The sequence below is a fragment of the Manacus candei genome, unplaced genomic scaffold (genome assembly GCF_025592945.1).
Source record: "Manacus candei isolate 608988 ecotype Guabito, Panama unplaced genomic scaffold, ASM2559294v1 h1tg000042l, whole genome shotgun sequence".
NCBI classification, from domain to species: domain Eukaryota; kingdom Metazoa; phylum Chordata; class Aves; order Passeriformes; family Pipridae; genus Manacus; species Manacus candei.
Genome location: NW_026138090.1, coordinates 2,922,034 through 2,946,231, shown reverse-complemented (window position 1 = coordinate 2,946,231; position 24,198 = coordinate 2,922,034). Strand labels below are relative to the sequence as shown.

Sequence of the window (24,198 nt, the reverse complement as noted above, 5' to 3'; positions counted from 1 at the left end):
GGTCTTTCTCACAGATCTTGCACCCATGTTTCTTCTGGAGCAGTGCTTTTGAACTTGGCTTTAAGTATTGCCACCATCTGACAGGCAAGGAAGAAGTTGTCCCAGGGCAGAGACCAGACTTAAGATACTCAGTCTTCTTCAGTTGAGTCGTAATAGGCAAGAGAACACAGCTGTTCTCTTCCATATAAACTATTTTTTTATATTTGTGTAAAACCAAAGAAAAAAAAAAAATCACCGAACAGGCACTATTGGTACAGTAGGCAACTCCTTTGTGAATTGGCTCATTTAGGCATTCATTTAAATACAGTAATTAAGATTTAACACAAAACAGAAGCTGCTTTCAGATGTCATTCTGAAGGCCAGATGATCTCCTCTTTATTAATATTATAATTTTAAACTATTGTCAGCTGATTTTTCAAGGATCAAGCTGTGAGCGAAGAGAATACACTACTGAAGTGTGTCCTATTTACGTAACAGTCTCAATGAAAATGAGAGATTGATTACAAATCTGTGATACAGGGGATGGATAAACTGCACAGCTAAATCTCAAGGTGCTTAGTCTGGACGTTAGGAGAGAATTTATACCTACAGCATCTGCCATTCACCTCTTCCATTTAACACCATATGGAAGAACACAACGGCGTTTAAGGCAACATATTTCTGAAAACCTTTATGAGAAAGCCAGCAGCTTACTGCAAATGAAAAATGAAATCCTGGAGGGAACACAAGCGCTTCTCTTCCTTTCCATAGGCATGCAGAATGCAGGAACGCGGGGGAAAGCAATTAAAGTATGATGATTCTAAAGGGGAATAATTATTTCACAATTACTTGAGAACATTACATTTATTGCTCCAATTAGTTTTTATTTTCCAAATAGGCATTCTTGTTCCTGCATTTTTCTTGTACCTGTGAACGTTTTTCTTGTTCTCCCACTTCTTTGCTAAGGAAAGCTCAGCCTCGCTCTCTACTTGTGTTCCTTATTTTGTGACTTCAGCCTCTGGTTAAACCTTGCCCTGCCACTAGTTTGCTTTAATAAAAGGAATCCATGTCAGGAGATGTAATATACTTTTCAACTATATGAACACACAAGAAATAACCCACTACAGGAAACATAGTGTGTGGAAATGAAGAAAAAAAGAAACAAAACCAAAACATTATCTCTCCACTTCAGAAGAAAAGAGTTTTTCATATGCTTAAATTATAAAATAGTGATTTCCCTCTAGAATGTTGTCTTGCCAAAGTGTATTCCTTGCATTCTGGGAGCTTTTAAAAATTAAAAGATTTTGTACACCTTTACCCTATATTGGTTTGGTCAAATATTTTTATATTAATCTATGAATTAATTATGAAATTTGAATCGTCCAAATGCTCATAAGATATCAAACATCCTAAAATGCCAATGAAATATTTAGAGTTATCAAAGTTTTTAAAGCAATCATAACTGATGATTAATTTGGATGATGAATACATGTGGGGGAGGCTTAAAAACTTGTGAGATCATATCATAGGAAGTGAAAGATATATTTAAATATTGATGTGCTGAGAGTTATCATAGGTTAACTACTGAATGAGGTTCTAGAAAAGATGATGGGGAGAAGGACACCATGAGATTGTAATTACTTAATAGACATCCAAAGATTTATTTTCTTTTCTGAAGCTCTTTGGCGACAGTCAAGAATTTTCTTCTTTTTTTGCTTTGCTTTTCCTCTGTAGTGGCCCAAGGAATCTGTCATGCATGTAACTTAAGTAACAAGTCATAATACTTAAAGTAAAGCAATTACTGAATCAGAGTCAGGATAAAATGCCAGTATAAGGACAAGACTACAGACTTAGAAAATAGCTGATACCCAACTACCCATTTTCAGTTAGCAAATCGTGGTTTGATGTTCTAGGTATAAAAAAGACCAGATATTTGAAAAATTATTTTTGAGAGTAAGTTGAGTTTCCCTGCAGTGCAGTTTAAAAAAAAAAATTTCTTTTCTCCAGTTTATGCTAAAAAAAGTCCTGGTTTGCAGGTTTAGTGCAGAAAGGGAAGTTCTGGATTTTAAAGCGCAAGAATGCCCTGTGAGTGATGACATTCGTTATTTACTAAACAATAAATACAAACAAACAAAAAGTATAAAAAATTGATCTTCACTGGCTTTTTAATCAGCATAGTGCATGTATATCTGATTTTGACTCATCTTGGATTAAAAGAGGCAGGAATTCAAAGGCTAAATACTTTTACGCATAATTGCCACGCGACCCATGCAGTTGAATGCGCACTGTTTAAGCATAATATACTTTATTGGCATTACACTCAGCTACCAAAAATTAAAGTCAAATTTGAGTTTGTTTCGGTAGTAACAAACACTGTTACTCATTTATATTAAAGCTAAGCCCAGGCACTGGAATGTGTAACCTGGGATGGAAAAATCTTCAGTGGTATTGCAGAAATCAACATGGAGGGTTACAATGGTGAGTATTTAATCCTCAAAGCAACCACTTTACAATCATCCAGTTGGCATGTACATGTAAGCCAGTGAAATTACTGAGCAAATTACATTGAACTCAGATTTTATAACCTCACTTGCTATTAACCCTCTCCTGCCCTGTCCAAATATACACACACACAGTTTACCTATATATTTCACCTCCATACCCCTGTGTATTTTCTTAAGAATTGCTTCTTCCCCGCAGTGAGCACACAGAGGCTATGCATAACAGCAGTCAAACAATTCCTGATCCTTCCTAGAGCACTAAACAAGCAGTCTCTTAGCAAGCATTTACTATGGTTAGAGCATCCAAATTGCCATCTGCCCTCAAGAACAGGAATTCATGCATCTTTATGCTTCATATCCTAGAGTATCTATTTTCCAATGCCATGTCATTAATTAACTTTTACTAGTACACTGCCATTCAGTTACTAACCAGGTACACTGATGCCATGCATACAGTTTAATTATACACAGTCATGCTCAACGTATCTGATGTTCTATTTTACTTCCATTAAGCTACATAATAGCAGCAGCAAAATTTGAAAGGAAGCAACATTTAAGAGCAATTAACATTCTCACAGAGGTAAGAGCATTTTAACTTTGCAGTTATCAAGCTGGCAGTTAACTTTCACTATAGGTATGCACTGAAAGTTACTCCTTCAAAATTCCCCTTCTCTGTTACTTGTTGAAAGAATGGATGATTCTGAAAAGAATTCCCTGTATAAGAACTTCTAAATGTGTACAGAATGGGAAGTGCAAGTGATATTGTACAGTACTGATTTCCCCAAACATCTGATATGCCACCGGCATATTAAAAAAAAAAAAACACAAACAAATCTAGTTTTGCCAATTTCTGCTATGAAGCAGAAGTGTTATACATATATTTTGCTAACTGCCTCACTCTGAAATAGGAAATTCCTTTCTGCTGCAGACTGAACCGAGTTACGCTCAATGGCTGGAGCAGATGGCGAGGTTAAAAGTTTTGTGCAGCGCTGTAACTTGGAGCGTGCTCTCGGATGCTCTGTGCCACCCCGCCGAACAGTGCCGGCAGCTCCCTGCACACCCGGGGTGGGCCAGATAAAGGGGAAGGTGCATCGTGCCCCTGACCCCTTATGCGTAATCAAACCGCATTCTCGTCAGCACTGATTAGCCCAGAGAGCTGGGGACTTGCAAATAAATGCGTGTCACCACTTGGCTGGGAAGGACGAAATAAAGATGGTTTTAAACGGTGAGTGACACAGTTTTAGAAAGGCAGTGTGGCAAAGCTCTCCCACACAGCATTTAGTTTCAGGACTATTTTTGTTAGAAATAGAAACTCCTTGAGTTAATGGCAATTTAGCCTCAATATTAATTTGCATGCATGACACATGATCCCTTGAAATCATACCATCTTCACAATCACTTAGATCAGCAGCAAAGCAAAGCTTGGTTAATACAAGGAAGCACATCACAACACGACCACTGATGATGCAGGAGGTAAAGAGTTTTTTTCTTCAAGAGATTACTAAGCTCCCCCTGCCCTCCCAAATACATGAAGAACCAGCACCAAAAACTACAAGGATGTGTGTATTTAACAACTCCATTATCAAATTTCTGTATTTTGAGGTCCACTTAGAGGCTGATATTTCTCTAGAGGTTTTTTTTTCCTTTGGATACACATTAAGATCTGTGTCTAATGAACACGGACTGTGTTTCAAGCTGTGTTAAAATATATTATGGATGCTTACCTGAGAAAAGGAGTATGAAGAGGGAAATTCAGAAGCAAGAGTTTGACATGGTACTCCCCCCTCGAGGGGCAAGTTGGAGATAAAGTTATATAAGACTAAGTGACAACAGGGCATCATCAGCTACAGTTATTGGTGCCTTTGAGCTAGGAGATGTTTGTTAGCAGGATCTTTTCTGACTGCCTGGAAGGACAGCAGGTAGAAAGTGTAATCAAAGCTGAGATGATGAAAACAAGGGAAAGCTTGACTGTGGCAGGTCCCTACAGAGGGCTGCAAAGCAAGAGATAGGAATGTTCAGCTTCTACTTTGTTCCCCAATAGTCAAACCTACGCAATTTTTCTGCAAAAGGGGAGAACTGGCAGCACTTTTACCAAAACTGACTGACAGCAATAAAACCAGGAACCTTATCATGGGAAAAACAAAACACAGCATAGAACTCTTTAGAATTTAAGACCACAAAATTAAGACAAGTAGCACCATTTACATCCTCCTCTGTCCTTCAAGGACTGTAAAAATAGTGTAAGTCACCCACACTAAGTATCTTCTCCCCTTGACTCTTGCCCCTCTCCCACACACTTCCTAAATCTCAGCTGCCTGAACAACTGGCCACTACCGAACATCACGCAGAACACTGCTGGTATAAGAGAAAGCACTCCACCTTAGAAGAAAGTTTGGCTGCCAGTAAAATAGGTAATAAAAGTCTGAATAGTCTTAGATGGGGGCACAGTGTTGCAACCTGATTTGTGCAAATCACAGGTGACACTCTCTGCTGCACACACGGGTTTATTTACACTTGTAACTTAAGCGCTGCCTCAACCAGAACAGCTCCAGTGCAGAGTCAATGCCAAAGCCTCTCGCTTCATTCTAATGTAACTCAAACCACATTTGTCATCCTGATAAAAGAACAGAAAGCAACAAAATAAAAGATATTTTGGATACTGTAAAAAGGCAGCACAGTCCTCAGCCTCCATATCTTTCAGCAAGTGACTACTTCCTCGTTTCTGGCTTTTATTTTTTCATATAAGGCTTAGGTTACCTGAAAATACCTGTCAACTGGTAATGCCCAAGAGGATGATAATAGAAACTTTCAGATCGAGATTAATGGAGCAGAGCTGGGCTAGGGGAATACTTCTCCTTCTGAAATTCCAGCATTCAGAGCCTTCCGATACGTCTCATCCCCACTTTAACTGCACACGTAAAGCAATCATCCTCACCCTAATTAACACTAGCCGTACCAGGGCAGCTGTCGGGGACAGTATTGGGGGAAAAAAAAAAAAGCCAAATCCTTGCTATCTGCCTGGTCTCACTCCCAATAGGTGCTTAGTATTTCATCTGAATTTGAAAACTGATGAAGCTTTCGCAGGGGGATTTTTATTCTGCCGAGGAGAGAGGAGACATGGGTGGGTCCGGGCTGGGTGCAGGGGACAGGTGCCTGTGGACGGACCCGCTGGGTACAGAGGGGAGAGCGCTCAGCTACGCGCGACCGATGCGCGTTTCTTCCTCCACGTTGCATCAGCAGCAGCAGCAGCCGATAAACCCCCGCGCTCGCCCCGCGCCCGCCTGCACCGACCTGCCGGGACACTGAGCACCCTGGGAGGGGGGGACACACAGCATGAAGATCACCAAGTGACTTGGGAAGGGGGGGCTGGGGGCACGACCCCCCGCTTCCCCTCCCGCGGAAGGGCGGGCGGCGCGGGGGGGACGCGGCCGGAGCCCCGCGGCGGGGGCTCGGAGCCGGGCGGTACCCGGAGCCGGGGCGGGGTGGGGGGGACCGGCGGCAGCCCCCGCTGCCACTTACATTCTGTCAGAGACCAGCAAGCGGCCGTCGACCATCATCTCCGGAAGGAAATCCAGCTTGAACGAAGAAGTCATGCTGGGCTCCGGGGGCGCCGCGGCGGTCGGCGGGAGGATGCGGCGGGGCGCGGCGGATCCCACAACTGCGCCGGGCGGCGGAGCGGCAGGCACAGGTGCGGAGGCCTCCCCGCGGCAGCCGCCAGCCCCGGCAGTTGTCACATTTCTCTCCCCCTCTCGGTTTTTTCCGCCAATCCCCTCCGAAATCGACTGCTGAGGCAACTGTCGGTGGAGCGCCAGGTGCTGAGCGGGGAGGCGGAGCCATCTCCCCGCTGCGGCTCCCCGTTAACCCCTGCGCCCCCGCCGCCCCGGGAGAGGCCTATTGCCGCCGCCGGGCCGGGGGATGCCCGCCCGGGGCTCCAGGGCACCGCCTGACCCGGCCCCGGGGGCGGCGAGACACGCCCGGCGCCTCCGCGGCGCTGCCCGGCCCCGCGCTCCCAGCGCGGTGTGCGGGGAGCTGAGCCCCGCACCGGCGGAGAACCCCCCGCTGACACTGCTGGGAGCACACGCGAGTGGTTAGCACAGGCACAGCTCTTCCCAGTACGGTGGGAGCCAAACTGGGAGCACTGGGATGGTTTGGGCAGGTTCTGAGTGCGGGTTCTCTCCGCTCAAAACTCTTGCCATGCAGACCTTGGCATCCTTTAAATGCTTAAGAGTGCTGTTACTGGCTGGTAATAACTCTGTCCCCACTGATCAGAAGCAGGGATTTAAATAAGTAACGACAGCAAATCCTTTCTCAAGTCTGTAGCTTCCCAAAAACCCGTTCCCAACCCGCTGCTCTCCCGAGTTGACCGCACACAGAAGTGTCACAAAGTCCAACACAAAATTCCTCACATACAAGTAGCTGGAGCCACCCCCACCCCCCCCCCCGCCCCCTGAAAATCTGTATAAATTTTCCTTTCCATCTCCAAAACCTACTTCCCTCAATACAAAGCCGCTCCAGGCAAAAGAATATTAACATATTTACAAAGATTACTGGATGATCTGAGCAGTCTAGACAGACAGAACGTTCCTCTTCATTGTGTGTGCTTCTCCATCTGAATCTCTCTCCAGGTTTTATAATTTGATTTGTTCTGGATAATCAACACTTGCAAAAAGCAACAAACGCAAATTAAAACCTACTACGCTTAAACTTTTCAAAGAGTATTATCATATAAAAATTAAAGTGACCCATAAATAAATATGCTATCAGGCCAAGTTTTATTCAAATTTTGACCAACGCTGATTTTATAATAAAAAATACAGACCAGGCAAATTTTCAGGGTCCAGTTTCTTGCACTAAGAGACTTTTCCATTTTAAATAGTTAAAAGGATGAAAAACCCCTCAGGCTGCTAAAATTTTTGCCTACTTTGCAAGTCTAAAGAAAGAAAAGGTTCACTTGGCCCTCAGCGTAATCCCCGTAGGACAGCTGCAATCCTGAGCAGTTATCTATAGTGTTATTAATCTGCTCTGTTCTATACGTTCACATACTGTCCTCATCACCATGGCACCTAAACATCCACGTAGAAAGGCACAAAGCAAAGCTATGGCTCCGCTTTACTAAATTCATGGTGATTCCTTTACGCCACCCCATCCATCACAGCGTAGGACTATACAGCGGATAAAAAAATTAAGTGCAAAGTCCAAATGAAAGGAGAAACCAGCACAACTTTCTCCAGCTGGATGTAGCCACCTGGGTTTTGATCTGAGGCCTCCATGGTGGTTAATCCGGCCCAGAGCAGAGTTGGATTAACTTTCAATTTCAAAATCTTGCCACTGCAGAAGGGACAGGTTTTAGCTCAGAAGAAATACAGGCAGCTCAGTGAGGATGAAGATATTCTTTTAAGTAAGAAGTCTCCACCCCCACTTCGCCCTGTGCGGCTGGATCTGTAGCCCTTCATCATCAGTTTTTTTGGTACGTGCTAAATCTAAGGGAGTTCAGTCTCACCAGCCTGTCGCTTTTAAGGACCACAGTCCCACTGCTGCTGACTGAAAAGTAAATCCACGCTTCGCACAGGATGCAAAGAGGGAGGAGGAGAGAATCACAAATAATTTTGCTTAAAATCTGCATATGGAATAGAGAGATCTTTATAAATTTGCCCCATTTTGCAAGGTGTAAGTGCTTAAAAATGCTTCATTAAAACGTATGTTCTTTTGAAATATTTATTTTCCTTTTAATTACATGTGAATTAGCTGGAAGAAGCTGTAGGGAAGCCCTCTTACTGACTTAAGCCTTCTCAGCAGTTTGTTAAATTCTAGCCTCAAATCCCTTGAGGGAATAGTGGATTCAAAGCAGCTTTTAATCATACTATAAGGAGGGTGAAGTAGTATGTAAGTAGGTCATAGAGAAAGCATTACAAGTGCATAGGTTATTGCTTTATTTAACAACTACAGTGTAACACACTTTTCAAAGCACATTTGCTTTTGCCATTTAAAAGTTAGAAGCAGGAACAGGGTCAAATGCAAAAAGAAGCCCTCTCCATAAAAGATACTGAGATACGACTCAAGGAGAGCTTAGAGGGGAAAAACTGCATTCGAATAATTTGGTTCTCAGACATAAATTATGTAGTGGCTACGTATGAATTAACTCTCGATCGCAGAGGGTAAGTGATGAGAAACAAAAAACCCTGAATGTTTCACACACTGTTACAGGCTCTTCTCTGTTATTTGTAACATTAATGCCAGATTCCTGAGCAGCACATGTGCGCAAAATAGGAACTTTTATTAAAAATTTAGGAAAAAATGGAAACTCTGCTCTGTTGCTACAGTACAGAGGGAAATGAGGATGGAGAGTGGCAAGTGAAACTGCATTAATTTTCACAGCATAAATCAGACAACGGTTCTAAACAGTGGCTTAGAGGAGCTGCATTATTGCTGTGCTATTGCTGCCCGCTGATATTAAGCTTTTTCAACTGGTGGTGCATATGGTAGTTTTGAGGAGGGGACCTGGAATTTGGAATCATCAGTTCTCGGGTTTTAATCCTATTCCAGCCATAAATGCTGCCTCCTATCCATCCTCCCCACATTTCAGAGGCCCAGACCCTGCTTGCCCCTGCAGCCACCTCATTTACTCTTTGTGCCTTGGTTTCTACATAAGTCTAAGTGGGGCAGATGAAGCAATTCCACCTCACCTTTGCAGATTAGTCACCGTTCAAGCAGCTTTTCAAACACAGAGCTACATGCAATTTTTCCAAACAGCTCAACCTTTGAAAACCAAACACCTCTTCACAGAAAAAAAAAACAAAAGAAAACTAAAAACCACACAAAAAGTTCATCTGCAGAAGGCCAGGACTGAGCGGTGAGTTGCTGTCGCACGTATGAGCTCACTGTGACATCACTGCCCGTGGTTTCATTCAGCAAGTGACAAAGAGAGCAGACGCCTCCTTCCCTTCCAGATCCCAGAGCCAAATCCACTGTGGAGCTCACATCACATCCCCTCTCCAGACCCCCTCCTCACCCTATCTGTAAATGCCATTTTTCTAATCAACTTGCCTCCCAGTATTGGGCCAAGGAAATGCTACTGTTGGAATCACTTCAAGGGAAAGTTTCCGAATGACTTCACTCTCTCCCAAGCCTGCAAGGCAGTGTGAAGAGAGTTCAAATCCTCTGCTTTATTCCCCCCTAAGCCAATGAACATGCTCGGGATTCAGGTTATCTCTGGCATCAAAGCAAGTTTCTAACAGAGGAAGCAGAAGCAGAGCTCAGTGTCGGCGGTGTAAATTTGGAGCTGGCTCAAATGATTCAGTGGAATCATTCAGGATCTTCCACTAATGCGAGCGGGGAAAGGAATCTGGTCCAGTTAGTGTTAGTGAATGCAAATGAGGTGTTTGCTGTCTTTCACAAAGAAATAACCTTCCAGGAAAACCATGAGCCTGGAAGTAGTAACATGACTAAGAGCAGACAATGCAGCATTTTGGTTTGTGCAGTGGGATGTGAGCCTACCTGCCTATAAGGGAGGAAGCCCATCAGCTTAACTTTTAGTAGCAGACTTTTGGAGGGGAAAGAAAGGGTGGGGGGAGAGGGAAGGAGCACGAAGTAAAAAGCAAAGCAAAGCAAAGCAAAACACAGGAACACAAGTTACACAAAGCATTTGGACAGAGCTAAAGAATGGAGTAAAAGTCATTAACAATTAAAGCAAAAAGTAGTGCATTTCTTTGAGTGGCAAAAAGTGGACCCAATTCTGCACCATTTTACCATTTGTGTAGATTTTGATTACTTGTAGCAAAACCATCTTTGTAAGTTAGGTCTGACATTGGAATACATTTTTGCTTATAAAGCCTTAACCTTTCAGTAAGGATTTTTTATTTACAAAACCAAACACACAGTAGTCTTCCCTTCATCTTATTTTAAGAAATAAAATAGCCTGCATATATCTGAAACCCTTTTAAAAAGAAAATTAAAATATTGGTTAAAGTTGATCAATGGATTTTAAGTATTGAAATCTTAGCTGCTTGTTACGCCCCCTCTGCTTCTGTAGGCTACTGTAACTAATCAGTCATTTTCAGAAATAAACGTCATTTAAAATTAGCCCTGTGAAAAGCTACCTCAAATTAAGCATTTCTAGAGCTTTCACTTGAAGCACACTGATATTATGTAAACTTGGTTGCTATAGTAAAACTTCCCACTCACTTCTTTTTTTTTTTGCCTTCCTATTTTATGCCACTGATGAGGTGATTTCATTCCACTGTGGGTATAAGGCCTTTGTTCCATTCTGTGGGTAATAACTCTATCTTTCCGAAAACAATTAGGCAACATTTTATGGCACAAGGCAGACACTACATGGGGTGGAGGGGTTTTAAGAAAGACCTTTAATTTGGAGGAAGACCCTACTTTGTTAATAGCATGAAGATACTTGGGATGGTCAATCATCACCCTCAGGTCCAATCCTGCACAGTGCTAGTGCTCAGCAGAAGCTACCCAGTACTGTTTGCTCCAGTTGGGCTGTTCATGACCTCAGCACTATATTTAGAGAATACTTAAGTAAAGTAGTAACAAGCAAATCTTTGGGAGACCAAGTCCTACCATCCTGTTATTTATTTACAGTCCTATTGAAGAGCATCACTATTGATCTATAGGTGTTACCTTTGTGTTAGTGCCTTGAGCATATTGACACAAGACCAAGGCTTTTGTCAACCCAGTCTTATCTCGACTTGGCAACAGACATTGACTGTGGGTTTTTTTTGGTTTTCCTTTTTTCTTTCTTTTTTTTTTCTTTTTATGAACTACCTTATCTTCTCACCTGCTGACTGATTCTATCTACAACCACTACCCAAGAAGGAGAGAAACTGGGGTGCTGCAAGCACTGGATAGACCTGATTTCCTACTAGACAGCAGACGTGTTATTTATGGATTAAACAAACCACTTTTCCAAACTTTCCTGGAAGAGGGAACTGAATATTCTCTGGTTTGGCTATTATATTATCTTCATGTGAAAACATATTATCTTGTATAACTTAGGATAGGAGGAATCACACATCTATTGCTCTTGGCTGTGTTGCTCCATACTCACAATATGCAAAAGCTGCACTTACGCCTTCACAGAGCAGGGGAAAAAGACAACTGTAACAAAAAAACTTCCTCCCTACCATCCAGACCCACAGGAAGAACTACTAAGAGACACAAAAACCTCTCTCATTTTGTGTAAATTTGAGCTATCTGGAGATTTTTGCCCACCTGAAGAGGCTGGTTATGGGGAGAGATGCAGGATCAGGGAAGTGGATGGTGAGAACGGGCTGAACGCAGCAAAAGCCTGGATCAGGAGGTGAGACTGGAGGCAGTTCCAATTCCAAAAGCCACAGGCAAAGGTAAGTGTGAATTTCTAATGTGGCATCAGCAAAGAAAGAAGGCGGTTGAGCGACATCAAAAGAGACAAGAAGGCAAAAATAGGCTTATTTTTAAAAACAAAATGTAAAGACATCTGAGGGATTTATTACAATATCTGAATTAATCTACTGCACTCAACTCCAAACAGCAGGATCCTTATGAGCTTAACCTCCATCCTCCCTTCTCATTCACTTCTACCACTTTCTTTTTCATTGCAAATGACTGGATTTCACCTTAAATTCAAATTGCAACATCTTTAAGGTAGGACATTTCGCAGGTCTTTTTTTTTTTTTTTTGGTGAAGTGCCTAGCATACATATCAATCCTCAAAAATAACTATTACCCTGAAAATATGTAAAGTAACTACCTTTATTTGACATCATTATTTCCAACAGACAGAATCTCCATTAAAGATCAGTCATGAAGGACATAAAGAAAAGGCTCCTGCAGTACCTGAAAAGTATTTAGATGTGCAGAAAACTACACCATGCCTGGTTATGGTGGTTTGGGTTGTTTTTCCCTAAATGAATAGTGTAAAAATTGCCACATAGGTCAGAGTAAAAGGTCCACCTACTCCATGTCCCTGGCTCTGATAATGGATGCAAAGAGAAATAGCAGGAGTATGGCAAGTGCACCATGATCCTTCCCACTTTCCAGCAACCAGTGGCTGAGGGACTTCCTAGAGTCAATGACAGCATCTAAACCAAGGTGTTTAACAAGCTCGAAATCACTAATTCAGTTTTTCCCACAAATTCTCTGTCTGAAAGGAACATTGATGAAGTCACATGTTTATTACTCCCAGAGATGCCTGTTAAATCTGCTGTTCTTAACAGTTTCAGAGATTTGGGGCTCAGTACAACAAACAGGAACATTGATTTTCTTTTCTGAACCAAAACATTTAACCCAACTTAGTTGGGTATAACTTAGTGTTTAACATAAAATGTTTCACTTTGAAGGGTCACAGTAATTCATCTGCAACTTTTAAAGAGAAACACAACCCCTTGATACAATAGCTTTGTAAGGGAAAAATGCCGAAACCATGAGGTTCCTAGGGCAGGCATCTAGTTTGGCATCATTTTGTGAGAAAGGTTCTTTGGAAAAATTTTGGTCACTTTGGTTGCTATATTCGGGGTGGGGGTTAACTGAGTTAAATGTATGTTCATCAGCCGTGCACAGACAAATCTCCATATGATTCATTGGAGCAGCACTGCAGAACACCTGGTGTTGCCAATGCAGTTCTGTTAGTGTTTTGTTATTTTTAAAGGGGGTTATATAACTCTCTCATTAAAATTAAATGTGGGCTGAAATGATGCAGGCAAATTCTCAAGCTTCAGAGTGAGCTTCTTCCTTGCAGTTTAGCAGAAGATAGATCTTTTTTTAGGAAGAAGAGAAGGAAAATGAAACGAGGAGTTTGTACAGTTGAATTGAGAGTCTCTAAAAATTTAAGTTTTCTGATAATTCACTGTTCTGTTTTTAGAGATCCTCAATTCTTCAGATGCTGACCTGCAGCTTCCAGGGACGGCAGGTGCAGGATTTGAACCTTAAATTCACTCCATAGTACAACTATCCTATCATCCACAGGTATCTACATGTGCAAGGTTCAATTTTCAGATGATCTGCATTCGGGTGTCCTTACTTTTCACTCCTCTGTTGTAAGCTTCCCTATCCTCTGTCTGATTTTCTAGAAATGTTTTTTCCCTCCTCCAGCTTTCTGCTCTGTCTTACTCTGGGTGACAGACTGTTGTCTGGCATCCTCAAAGGCTGCTCTTGAAGATGACCTGCTGATTTGCTGCCATGGGAACTCCAGAGCGAGGACAGGGTTTACCCCTCACACACCAAAGGGCACAAGCAACAGTTCCCTGTCCAACTCTTCTTGCTGCTAAAAATTTGCCCTCCTCTATTCCACAAGCCTTGCAGGGACACTGGAAGGCTGTGCTTGAAATAACAAGAGTGTTACAGCCTCTCCAGCGTCCAGCAGCAGCTGAATTATTTGGAGGAAGGTGAAGAAGTCTAATAGACTGTGTGAGCATGCAAATTGCTTTTCAAAACTATTGGAGAAAAAGCTTGGGCAGCAAAGCATGAGAATTGAGAAAAACCCTCTCTCATGTAATGGCAGAAAACATTATCTTCATATAAGTGCCATATTTAAAACTTCCCAAGCAATTTTATTGGTAACCTTATTCCTTTGAATCAGAGAGAGTTAACTTAAAAATAGGTTATTCTACCCGAATAAGGGACACAGGCTAACACATCAGCCACTGGGCATGCTACATGGAGAGACAAGCAAGTAATTCTCCATTCCCCACCCCCAAGCACAATTTTGGGTGTTTCAAATGAAATAGAAGGATCATTTTTACTTGGCTGCATTTTACAGGGCAGCTTGTGATCCATCCACACTGTGTCAGCCTTGTCAGTGCCCTGGCAGGTTTACAGCCCCATGGTACTTTCCTACAAGCACCAGCTCATAACAGCCCTAATCCAGTAATGTGGTCTTAATGCATAATATAATTTCATGAACCACCTAGAAAGTGAGTGCAAATCTGGGAGTCGATGCTTTCCAGAAATGTCATTTTAGTCATTAGTTTAGAAATGCTGAAGATGGATCTGGCTGATATTAGTCCACAGAATGATCACTGATCCCTACACTATCAGAGAAAATAAAGTTGTGCGTGAGAACAGCTGAAATCCTTTTCACATCCTGCTTGAGCTGATTACTAGTTATGCTATCTCAGTCTCAAGAACAGAATGAGAGGTGAGAAAATTAGAGCCCAGACAAAGATTTACACAAAATTTGGAAAAATTCCTGCCCTCTTCCATCCAATAAAGATAGTTAACCTTCAGTGCATCATTAACTTGCCAAGAACAGTATTAAAGCGACTTTAATTGACACATTTACTTCTGCTGCAGGGTGAAATAACACAGAAGCAAAACAAAACATAAAAAAAAAAAAAAAAAGCTTTTTGCCACAGCAAGAATGTTAGAGGTGGGGAAAAAAAATCCCGTTTTTATTTCCTCTGTGAGGATGCCAGCAGTCTTGTTTCATAAACTCCAGTGATTCATCACCATCCCAGGCAGCCAATCATTCTGCAGGTCAAGTAGAAATGGGCTGTAGAGCCAGCAACTCCTGCTGCCCCGATAATGCATGTCATTCCAGGCATGGCGACATGCTTTCTCAACAGCTGCCATTTTCAGTTACCTTTTCTATGCCTGACACACAAGTAAATGTGTTGGAAGCAGTAAAACAGTCATAGGAAAGCAGTTGCAAAGATAAATAGCACCTGCACGTGATAATCTCTAATGTCATTAGAAAGGAAAGAAGGATGTGTTTTGAAATAGAATTTCTCTCTTCTGAAAGCATCACTTGACTTAGGGGGGGTTGTGTGTGTGTGTGTGACTGAGAGGGGTTTTTTTGTAGGGGTTTTTTTCTTGAATAAACATCCAGACGTTCGTCTTCGTTATAACCTCAATAGATACAACTAAGGAAACAGGGAAAAAAACCAACCAAACAAACACAAACCTCAAATACTCAGCATTTAATATAAAATCTTCCTGGAATTCACTTTTGAGAAAGATTTTGTACTGCTAGATTTTGTTTGAATTCAGTAATGCTGACTTTAGGGAGCACAACCGCTCTAATTGAGGGAAAAGGAAAGGATTTTCTTCGGTTACTTCTTTTCAGTCTTTATTCCTTATCAACTAACTTAAATTTCATGAACTACTTCTTCAATAACTGTCCTCTGAATCATATGTAGTTGAGCACTGTTTTGCAGATGGAAACCGAGTGGGAGTTTTGAGGGCACAGGATTATAGAAATACACACCCTCAATGAAAAGTGTTTAAACTTATGAGCACTTGTGTATGCATGCACACAGATGTATATCTGTACATCAGAAAAAAGCATGTGTAATTTATGTACATATATCGTGTGCCTGCACACAAATGGAGGGAAAAAAAAATGAAATAACTGTTCCAAATAACAGTGCTGGAACCAGATTTCAAATGCATAAGATTATCCATATTAATTTATGGTAATCTACAAATGAATGCTGCAGAAACAGTACAGGTTATCCAAAATGGTACTTGCATTTATTGAGAAACTACCACAAAATATCTTTATAACAGATTTAGTTGCATCTTCTAATACCCCCTGAATTAATAAAATGCAAAATACAAAGTACAAGCTATCTTTCCCCTTTGGAACAACTGGCTCTTGAAATGCCAAAGGAAAGCCAAGCATTTCTCTCCATACAAAGTCCTCTTAGACATCTTGCTTTCAGATTTCATCAACTTAGGTGTTTTCAGGGCTGTAAGCAGTGAACTTTCCATCAGCAGCATCTTCAGCTAATTAACCCTCCTGATTACAATAATTAGTATTGATTCACTCCTGAATGACTTCTTAAGTATTCAAGCACAATCTACACTTGCAGTAAAACTTCTAGATATGAATATTAATTGAACACTCGCCTTTGTTTTTCAGTCCCAAAGGTATAGTTTGCAATCTTATATAGAATCATAGAATCATAGAATGGTTTGGGTTGAAAGGGACCTTTAAAGGTCATCTAGTTCCAACTCCCCTGCAATGAGCAGGGACAGCTTCAAGCAGATCAGGTTGCTCAGAGCCCTGCCCAGTTTGACTGTGAATGTTTCCAGGGATGGGGTATCCACCACCATGCAACCTGTTCCAGTGTTTCACTGTCCTCATTGGAAAAAATTTCTTCCTATGTCTAGTCTGAATTGACCTTGTTTTAGTTTAAAACCATGATCCCATGTCCTACTGCAACAGGCCCTGTTAAAAAAATCTTTCCTATAAGCCCCCTTTAGGTACTGAATGGCTGCTCTAACATCTCCCCAGGCTGAACAACCCCAGCTCTCTCAGCCTGTCTCCATAGAGGAGGTGTTCCAGACTAACCATTTTTGTGGCCCTGCTTTGGATCTGCTCCAGTAGTTCCATGATTTTCCTTTATTGAGGACTTCAGACTTGGAAGAAGTACTCCAAGTGGGATGTCATGAGACTGTGGTAGAAGGAGAGAATTACCTCCCTTGACCTGCTGCCACCCTTCTTTTGATGCAGCCCAGAGCACAGTCAGCTTTCTGGGCTGGGGGTGCACATTGCCGGCTTGCGTCCAGCCTTTCAACCCCAAATCTTTCTCTGCAGGGCTGGTTTCAATCCCTTCATACATAGAGTTCATAACAGAAACACTTCAATCTCGTTGTCTTTTTACAAAGAAAATATTAACATGTTGGTGTTAGAGATTTTGATTCATGAATGTGAAAAAAAATTAGACACACATACACACACGCACACGCACACACACATACAGAGAGACTCCAGACTAATAAATAAATAAATAAAATTCACTTCCATTTCCTATGGAAGCACAGAAAGCCAGGTCCCAGGTTAAGATCTATCTTACTCTTGCTCTAAGTAGGACTGAGAATGTTCTTTTTGACATAACACCTGGTCATTGCAAGAACAAATAACAACTGGTAGAGTCTGAATTACCTCTCTTAGCTCTGTTGTGGAAACAGATGTTGCCAAGTTTGACAACTGCAAGGCACCACATTGCTTTGTGAATGAGTGAGATTCAAAACAGGTAACACTAAGGACACCTCTGATGTTCAGGCATAAGATCTCTAAACCTATGCAGTCTCTCAAAAGCCAACACTTTCGTTAAACATGCTAAGAAATTACTTGAGTTACAGCTTTGCTTCACCCTCTTTGATGTCAATAATAGTTGCTGTGGCTCAAAAAAGCAATATTTCAGTAAATATGCATAGACAGATTTTTTTTTTTTGAGGAGAATTCACACAAACTAATTCAAAAATTAGTCTTTGATGTGAATGCAATGTCAGAAAATACCCTTGGAAAAGAACAAAGTAACTGGCAGTCCAAGACAAAAAAAATCATAGTATATGCATTTTATGCAACATTTTATCTGAAAACATAGAAACTACAGTAAGTTTGGTATGAACTCACCTGTGAGCAGAGTGCTTAGGAAACAGAGTTAGTATTGAATAGTCCTTAAAAGTGGTTTTGCTGCCCAGGTGTCTGTTGGTGGCTGCTACAGAAGTGGCATTCACCCTGCTCTAGGCTGTCACTAAAGGGGCATTTCCACGTAACTGAGAGTGAGGGACTCACTGTGTTGCCACTCACAAAGGGCAGTAGCTGCTAGAAAGCTCAGGCTGCTGGAACATGACATAATAAAAAAATAACTTTATAAAAACATGCCCCCTCTCCTCCAGTTCTGGCAGAGCAGAGCAGTTGTGAACGAGTTAATGTTTGTCTTGAAAGAAGTTCTTCCAAGGAAGTGAATTATAGCATGGTCCCATTATATTAAACACCATCCTTGCTTTCTTCGTGTTTATGCACAACACACAGCATGTAAAGTACTACCTGATAATACATAATCTCTACACTTCTTGAGTATTTTATGTGATATTACCTTTTTTTCACATAAACTCTCTGCTATTGATTTACACCACCTCAACACACAAGCGAAGAAGATACAATGACAAAAAAAAATACAAAACAGAATAGCAAGTACTGAGAGTCTCCTCATAAAACATTTTTGTGTTGAAATACATGCTTTAGAGAGCTCTGACTGCTACCGATAAATCCTTACTGTCCTTTTGTTCTAATTAAAGGGGTCCAAGAGACCCCTCAACCCATATAAATCATGCACTAGAATACAGTTCTAAAAAAAGCACAAAGCCTCTACTATTAATTGATTGAAGCAAAAAATAGAAACCAGTAATATCTCTTTTTTCTCACAAAATGATTAAAGTTATTACTAAAAGCAATACATTTACTTAACATGTAAAGTATTCAAAGACTTTAAACAGTTTCAGAAACTCCCCAGACTGATGACAATACATTTTATTTAAGACACAAGCTGCTGCCCAAGTAGTAACTCAAAATTTTTCAAAAGCTTTGCAACAATTTCTTCTCACAATGCATAAGGTACACAAGTATTTTGCCAAATTTAAACCCAAAATTGCTAACTGTGTTAATACTAAACTATGGTTCTCTAAACAGAAAGATAATTTAAGGAATGTCATATGAATAATTTGTTTGATTTGGAGATGGGAATCATTCAGGTAAATTATTCTGCCTGACCTTAAAAATTCTAACATATGCTAATAGCTGGATTATAAAAATGGAAAGTAGCATGGGCTCCCACTTTGAGATCTGATTTATCATTTTTATTGCATTTTCATTACCTAAACAGAATTAGAAACAGTATCTTCAAAACAGCAGTTAAAGTTGATACGATCGGGCATAAAATCAGGCAAGGGCACATTTGGCGAGTATGTGTTTGCCAGATTGACAGCGGTATTGTAAGCTTTCAGAATCAATAAGTTTTCTCACTACAGTTAAAGGAGAGGTTAGTAATAAATCTCCAACTTAATGCAATAGCCATAATTGTAAGACACAAGCCTCCCCCTCCCTGCACTATTAGCAGCAGATATCAAATGAAACAACCGGCACAAAACAGGCAACGCACTTCGTATTCTACCGTGTACACAAAAAGATTGAGGGAAACGAAAAAGGGGATGAGAAAAGGAAAGAAAAAAACCCCCAAAACAACCCAAACCACCCCACCGCCAGACATACATTAAGCTAGTTTGACAGCACCATTGTTCAGCTGTCCCATTGTCAGACCAAAAGATGTATTCAATACTACAATGTCTGCTAGCAAATAAACAAAAGACTACATTTTTCAAAGCGGGGTGCCAATTCCAGCATAATTCTGTGTGTATGTGCGTGTGTGCGTGTGTCTGCGTGTTGTGTCTCTCTGAAAAGAGTAGTCGATGCTGGCCCCCCGCTAAACCCGGGAGCATTATCAGAGAATAGATGTGTAATCCCACATATAGGAGTATTTAGATATTTTTAAAACATCTTCAAGTGGTACGGACTAGGTAGAGCATTAGTAACTATTTACATAGGCTAAGTGAAAATTAAAGTGGTATTTAGGGCACTAGCTCTAATATGGAGTCTCCCTGAGCTTTTTCCATGCTTATTCCATGCCCAGTGCATAATAATGAAGCAGGCAGAAATATTGCAAAGGAGGTGATAAAAGAAATACCAGCTCTCTTATAGAAAAAAAAAAAAAAAGATAAATATATTTATTTTTTTTCCCCTCCTTGCCCTCTCCGTACATTTGTCGTCATACATGAAACGTGCGGTTCGAACTACTGGAAAATGCTACTTGCACCCAGCAATGCTTGTCTTTTCCTTTAAATAAGGGGAACTACTTAATACACAGCATGGTTATAGTTGCAGCGGGCCCAGGCAACTCGAAAGCACGCGTTAAAACAAAGGAGACAACATACCTTAAAAGCAGCTCCTCATTTCTCATAGTAACAGCGGATTTGGGACAGCGCATGCTTTCTGCACCGATATTCTCAACAAAAGCCAGTTCAGAAGTGCGCTCAAACATCAATGCCACAGTAGCTACTCACTAATGGCTACTCTTTCTCTCTTTCTCTCTCTAGTCAGACGCTGAGTGGTGGAGCAAAGGGGCCCCTGCAGATTCACTAAGCAGAAATAATCCTCTCTGACAAGTTATGTTGTCTGGGCATATTTTACATTAATGCACTGTGCTGCCTATAGGGGTCTTGTTTGCGTTCACTCTAGCCTGGCTGGTGTTAGCTCTCTTAATTACCAGCCAAAAAAAAATTAGCAACATTACCCCCCCCATTAAAAAAAAAATCTATATCTATATCTATTTCTATATATATAACTGAAAGAAAAGGGGAGGAAATCTATGGGCAAATGAGGGAAATCTTTCCCCCTCTGGAAGGATGCATGCTCGATATGGATCTTTTGTTTGCCCTGCGAAATCGGTGAATACAGTGGCAAAGAGATGCTGTGGCTTGTGAGGCTTGTGCACTTTAAGGGAATTGGGTTAGAGGCTCTTTCTGGGGCTCTGGAGTCGCAGCTGGAGCTCTTGCTCTCTCCCTCCTTCCCTTCCCTGTTCAAGGCTGAGTGGCTTTATGGGACCTGCCAGCTCACATCAGAGAGACTGGGGAGTATTAATGCAGGCACCTGGGGATCTTCTTCAAGTTTTCAGTTTCTCTTGACAATTTTAACCCCCTCAAAACACAAGTTCAAAATCCCTCCAATTTTAACCCCTCCGAAACACAACTCGGTTACCAAGTAACTGAGTTTGCTTTAACCCAGACCCTTCCTCTTGGCTTTCGCAGAGTTCTCGCAGATGGGAAAGGATGTTGCATTATTCAATGATTTACTCACTTCCTATGTATGAAAGGAACTATAGTGTAACACAGATTTCATGGAAACAGCCTCTTTGGCCCTATTTGTGAGATCCACCATGTGATTTGTAGAAGCAGGTTGTGGTCTTCCCTGTTGCCAAGGTAGTCAAAGAGAGGTTTATTTTCATGTCTTGGTTTCAACTTCTGCAGTGTAAGTCCTTGAACCATGCAGCTACTTCTGAGGCAGGAGGATGGTTGGCTTTTTTTTATTTTTTTTTTTATTTTTTTTAAATGTACATTGGATACTTGAGTAGGTGCTTATTTGGTAGACTGAAAAAGTCAACAAGCCATTGACGCTCTTTTCAGTCAAAGGCTTTTCTGCACCATTGTGGCAGTACAATGCATCTTAAAAATGATCGTAATTTCCTCTCAGGTCATGTTAACATAAGAAGGTACAAAACTCAATAAACACGAATTGTTCAAAACTGACAGATAGTCAAAAAGCCCAGTCAGGCTAAAAATCGATCTGGACCTCAAAATGTGAATTCGGATTCCATAGACTTCTGGCTATGTCTAGTTGGTCTGAATCTCTTTTCCTACATTATATATTACTGCCTCAAAATATATTGCCACAACGTCGTGATGCAGTGCTACTGCTGCTATTTCCATAACAGAAGTTGGCATTTAGAGGCTTAATCTTTTTGGTAAACTTGAGTCTGAGAATGAAAGCAAAGAGGAGAGCAATCACCAGTATAAATACACTGATAGCAAGATCTTGCCTTTCTGATGGCAGCTGTAAACTTCTATTAAGGTCATAAATTTTTTGCAACAGAAACGATCCTTTTGTTCTACTCTTCTCATTGAGCACTGTGAGACCTCGGGATTAGTTTCAGTCACTCTGATATAGCATTTGTCAAGTGACCAAAAGACAAATTAAAAAACAAATCTGGGCATAGTCTACTTTTAGTGATGTAGAGAGAAAGATGGTAGTTTAGGAAACATGGATATCATGAAGGACTGCAAGTCAAGAGAAGGCAGGTTTCAGTTTGCTTCCCTTTTCATCTGCAAAACATGACTGGGATTCTAGTTGGTCTTGCAATAAAAAATAATAAAGCATTTTAATGATTAGCAGTTCAAACCAATTCCATGTTAAAATGTCATGCTCCAAGGTCAACTGAGACAACATAGCTTGTGGTTCATGCTAAAAATATCTGAACAGTCATGGAAGGCAGCCAGGAAAATACTCAACCAACATGACAAATCCCATACCTCCTGCCCCAAATGATAAATCCATTACTACCATTTCAAGCATGGCCACCAGCACTCCAGATTCCTCCTCCTTCACTGTTCCCCTCCAAATGACTTGTGCCCAGCCTAACTCGCCGTGGTGCCTGGGCAGCTCCAGACCAGTCTCGGGCTCGTGAGACTGGTGTATAAGAAGCAGTAAATACCAGAGAATGCCACAGAATACACAGTTGAACGGGAAGTGTCAAACAGTCTGATAAACTGCTACAGTTTTCCAAAAATATGGCAAGGATCAGCATCTTAAGACACTACCAGTTGAGGGAACAAAGCTTTCTTTTCAGGCTGGAGCAGAATGGCTCACACAGAGCCCTTTGGTGGTGAATCAATGGGCTACTGTTGGGCAGCTCCATGCAGTTGCAAGTTCTTGATCATTTCTGTACTTAGAAAGAAGGAGAAGCAGCAGCAATAGGAAATAAAGTGAAGTATTATGGAAGGACTCATCTACAGCCAAAGGAATAAGTTTAAAAAAAAAAAAAAAGAAAAGAAAATCCACAAAGTGATAACACAGACAGACAAAAAGAACCTACGCTTTCTATCACACATAATGAAACGTCTGACAGCACAACATCTGCAGAGGGATCACAGCTGCTGAGGATGAGAGGGAATATGAGTATTATTTTTCAGTTGTAGAGATGTACTAAGCAGGAGTGCCTTTAAAATAATATGGCTGAAGGGAAGATTAAACCAGATGCACAGGGCTATCTGGTTTCTTTCAGGATGAAAGTCCAGCTGTGGAGTTTAAATTCAACATTTAACATGAAAATTGATTGTAGATTCATAACTGATATGCATATATTGTAGAATGTTCTGCACAAATTACATACAGTGAAAATTTAATAGTTTCATTGCCCTGTATTTAATGGAAACCCAAACCTTCCACGTGTGGCCTATGAGTTTGCTAAACTAATTATGTGATGCTGCAAATCCTTGAAAGCCCACAGGAATACCAATCATTTACACAGGTAAAATGATCAAAACTTCAGAGGCAAACCAGTAACAACAACTAATTTAGACCAATTCAAAATGTGCCTTCTGCTCTTGACTTCTAGTTCAAATTATTCTTTGACCATTCCATTTGCTTACAGTATTTTAAAAATATTCAGAAGCCCAAAACACAGTGGCATTTTGCTACACTAGAAAAACCAAAACTACCAGTCAAGCAACGGACTACATTTCATGACAGAGAAATGGTGGACAAGTGTCCAAGACAATGGACCAAAAATCGTGAATGCAATCATGAGAGGAATAGAAAAGCTTGATTCATTTCCCCTTTCACCACATGTCCCCGTGTCAGATCTCACGCAAGCCAATTAACCTCTTGCTCACATCTCCATCTTTAAAATGAAAAAAACCCAATGTACTGCAAAGCAGTGTGACAATAATACAGAACACTACAAGATGTATAAACCAGTGTATCATTGTGAGTTGCACAATAAAATAAACCTTCTCCTCACAAGAGGCGCTTGCAGTCTAAGTCAGTTATCTGCTGTTCTGCGCAGTTATTTAGGCTCAAATCACATTTGTTTTGTATAGGTGTGAAAAGCTACACTTTAATCTGGTAGCATTTTACTGTTTTAGGTGGCTAAATCTCACCTTTGAAACTGAGTAATTAGTCTAAGCTAGTCATCTATGGTTTCTCTATTGTCACTGAGGGGAGATTAGTTATACTAAAGAGCATTACTATGTCTCTCCGTTGACTACAAAGAGATTAGATCCCTAACTTTTAGATACATATATTAGGCAGGACAAATCCCACCTACCCCACCTCTGTGCCTGAAGCAAAGGTGAGAATTCCCACATCTCTGTTCCAGCATCACCAGCAT

General features: G+C 41.1%; 1 protein-coding gene across 11 annotated transcripts in view; it reads right to left on the bottom strand.

Moving 5' to 3' along the window:
- The window catches only part of CELF2 (CUGBP Elav-like family member 2), a 455,290-nt gene that overhangs the window by 238,064 nt on the left and 193,028 nt on the right, over positions 1 to 24,198 (bottom strand). For 2 of the 11 annotated variants that reach the window (XM_051795188.1, XM_051795190.1), the window contains exon 1: positions 6,000 to 6,245. The exons of 2 other annotated variants lie outside the window; for them this stretch is intronic. In XM_051795188.1, coding sequence (XP_051651148.1) covers positions 6,000 to 6,073 — 74 coding nt within the window. In that variant the 5' untranslated portion in view covers positions 6,074 to 6,245. Of the gene's footprint in view, positions 1 to 5,999; positions 6,246 to 20,188; positions 20,552 to 24,198 lie in introns of those variants that run through there. 7 more of the 11 variants (XM_051795182.1, XM_051795185.1, XM_051795183.1 and 4 more) reach the window with 7 other exon arrangements.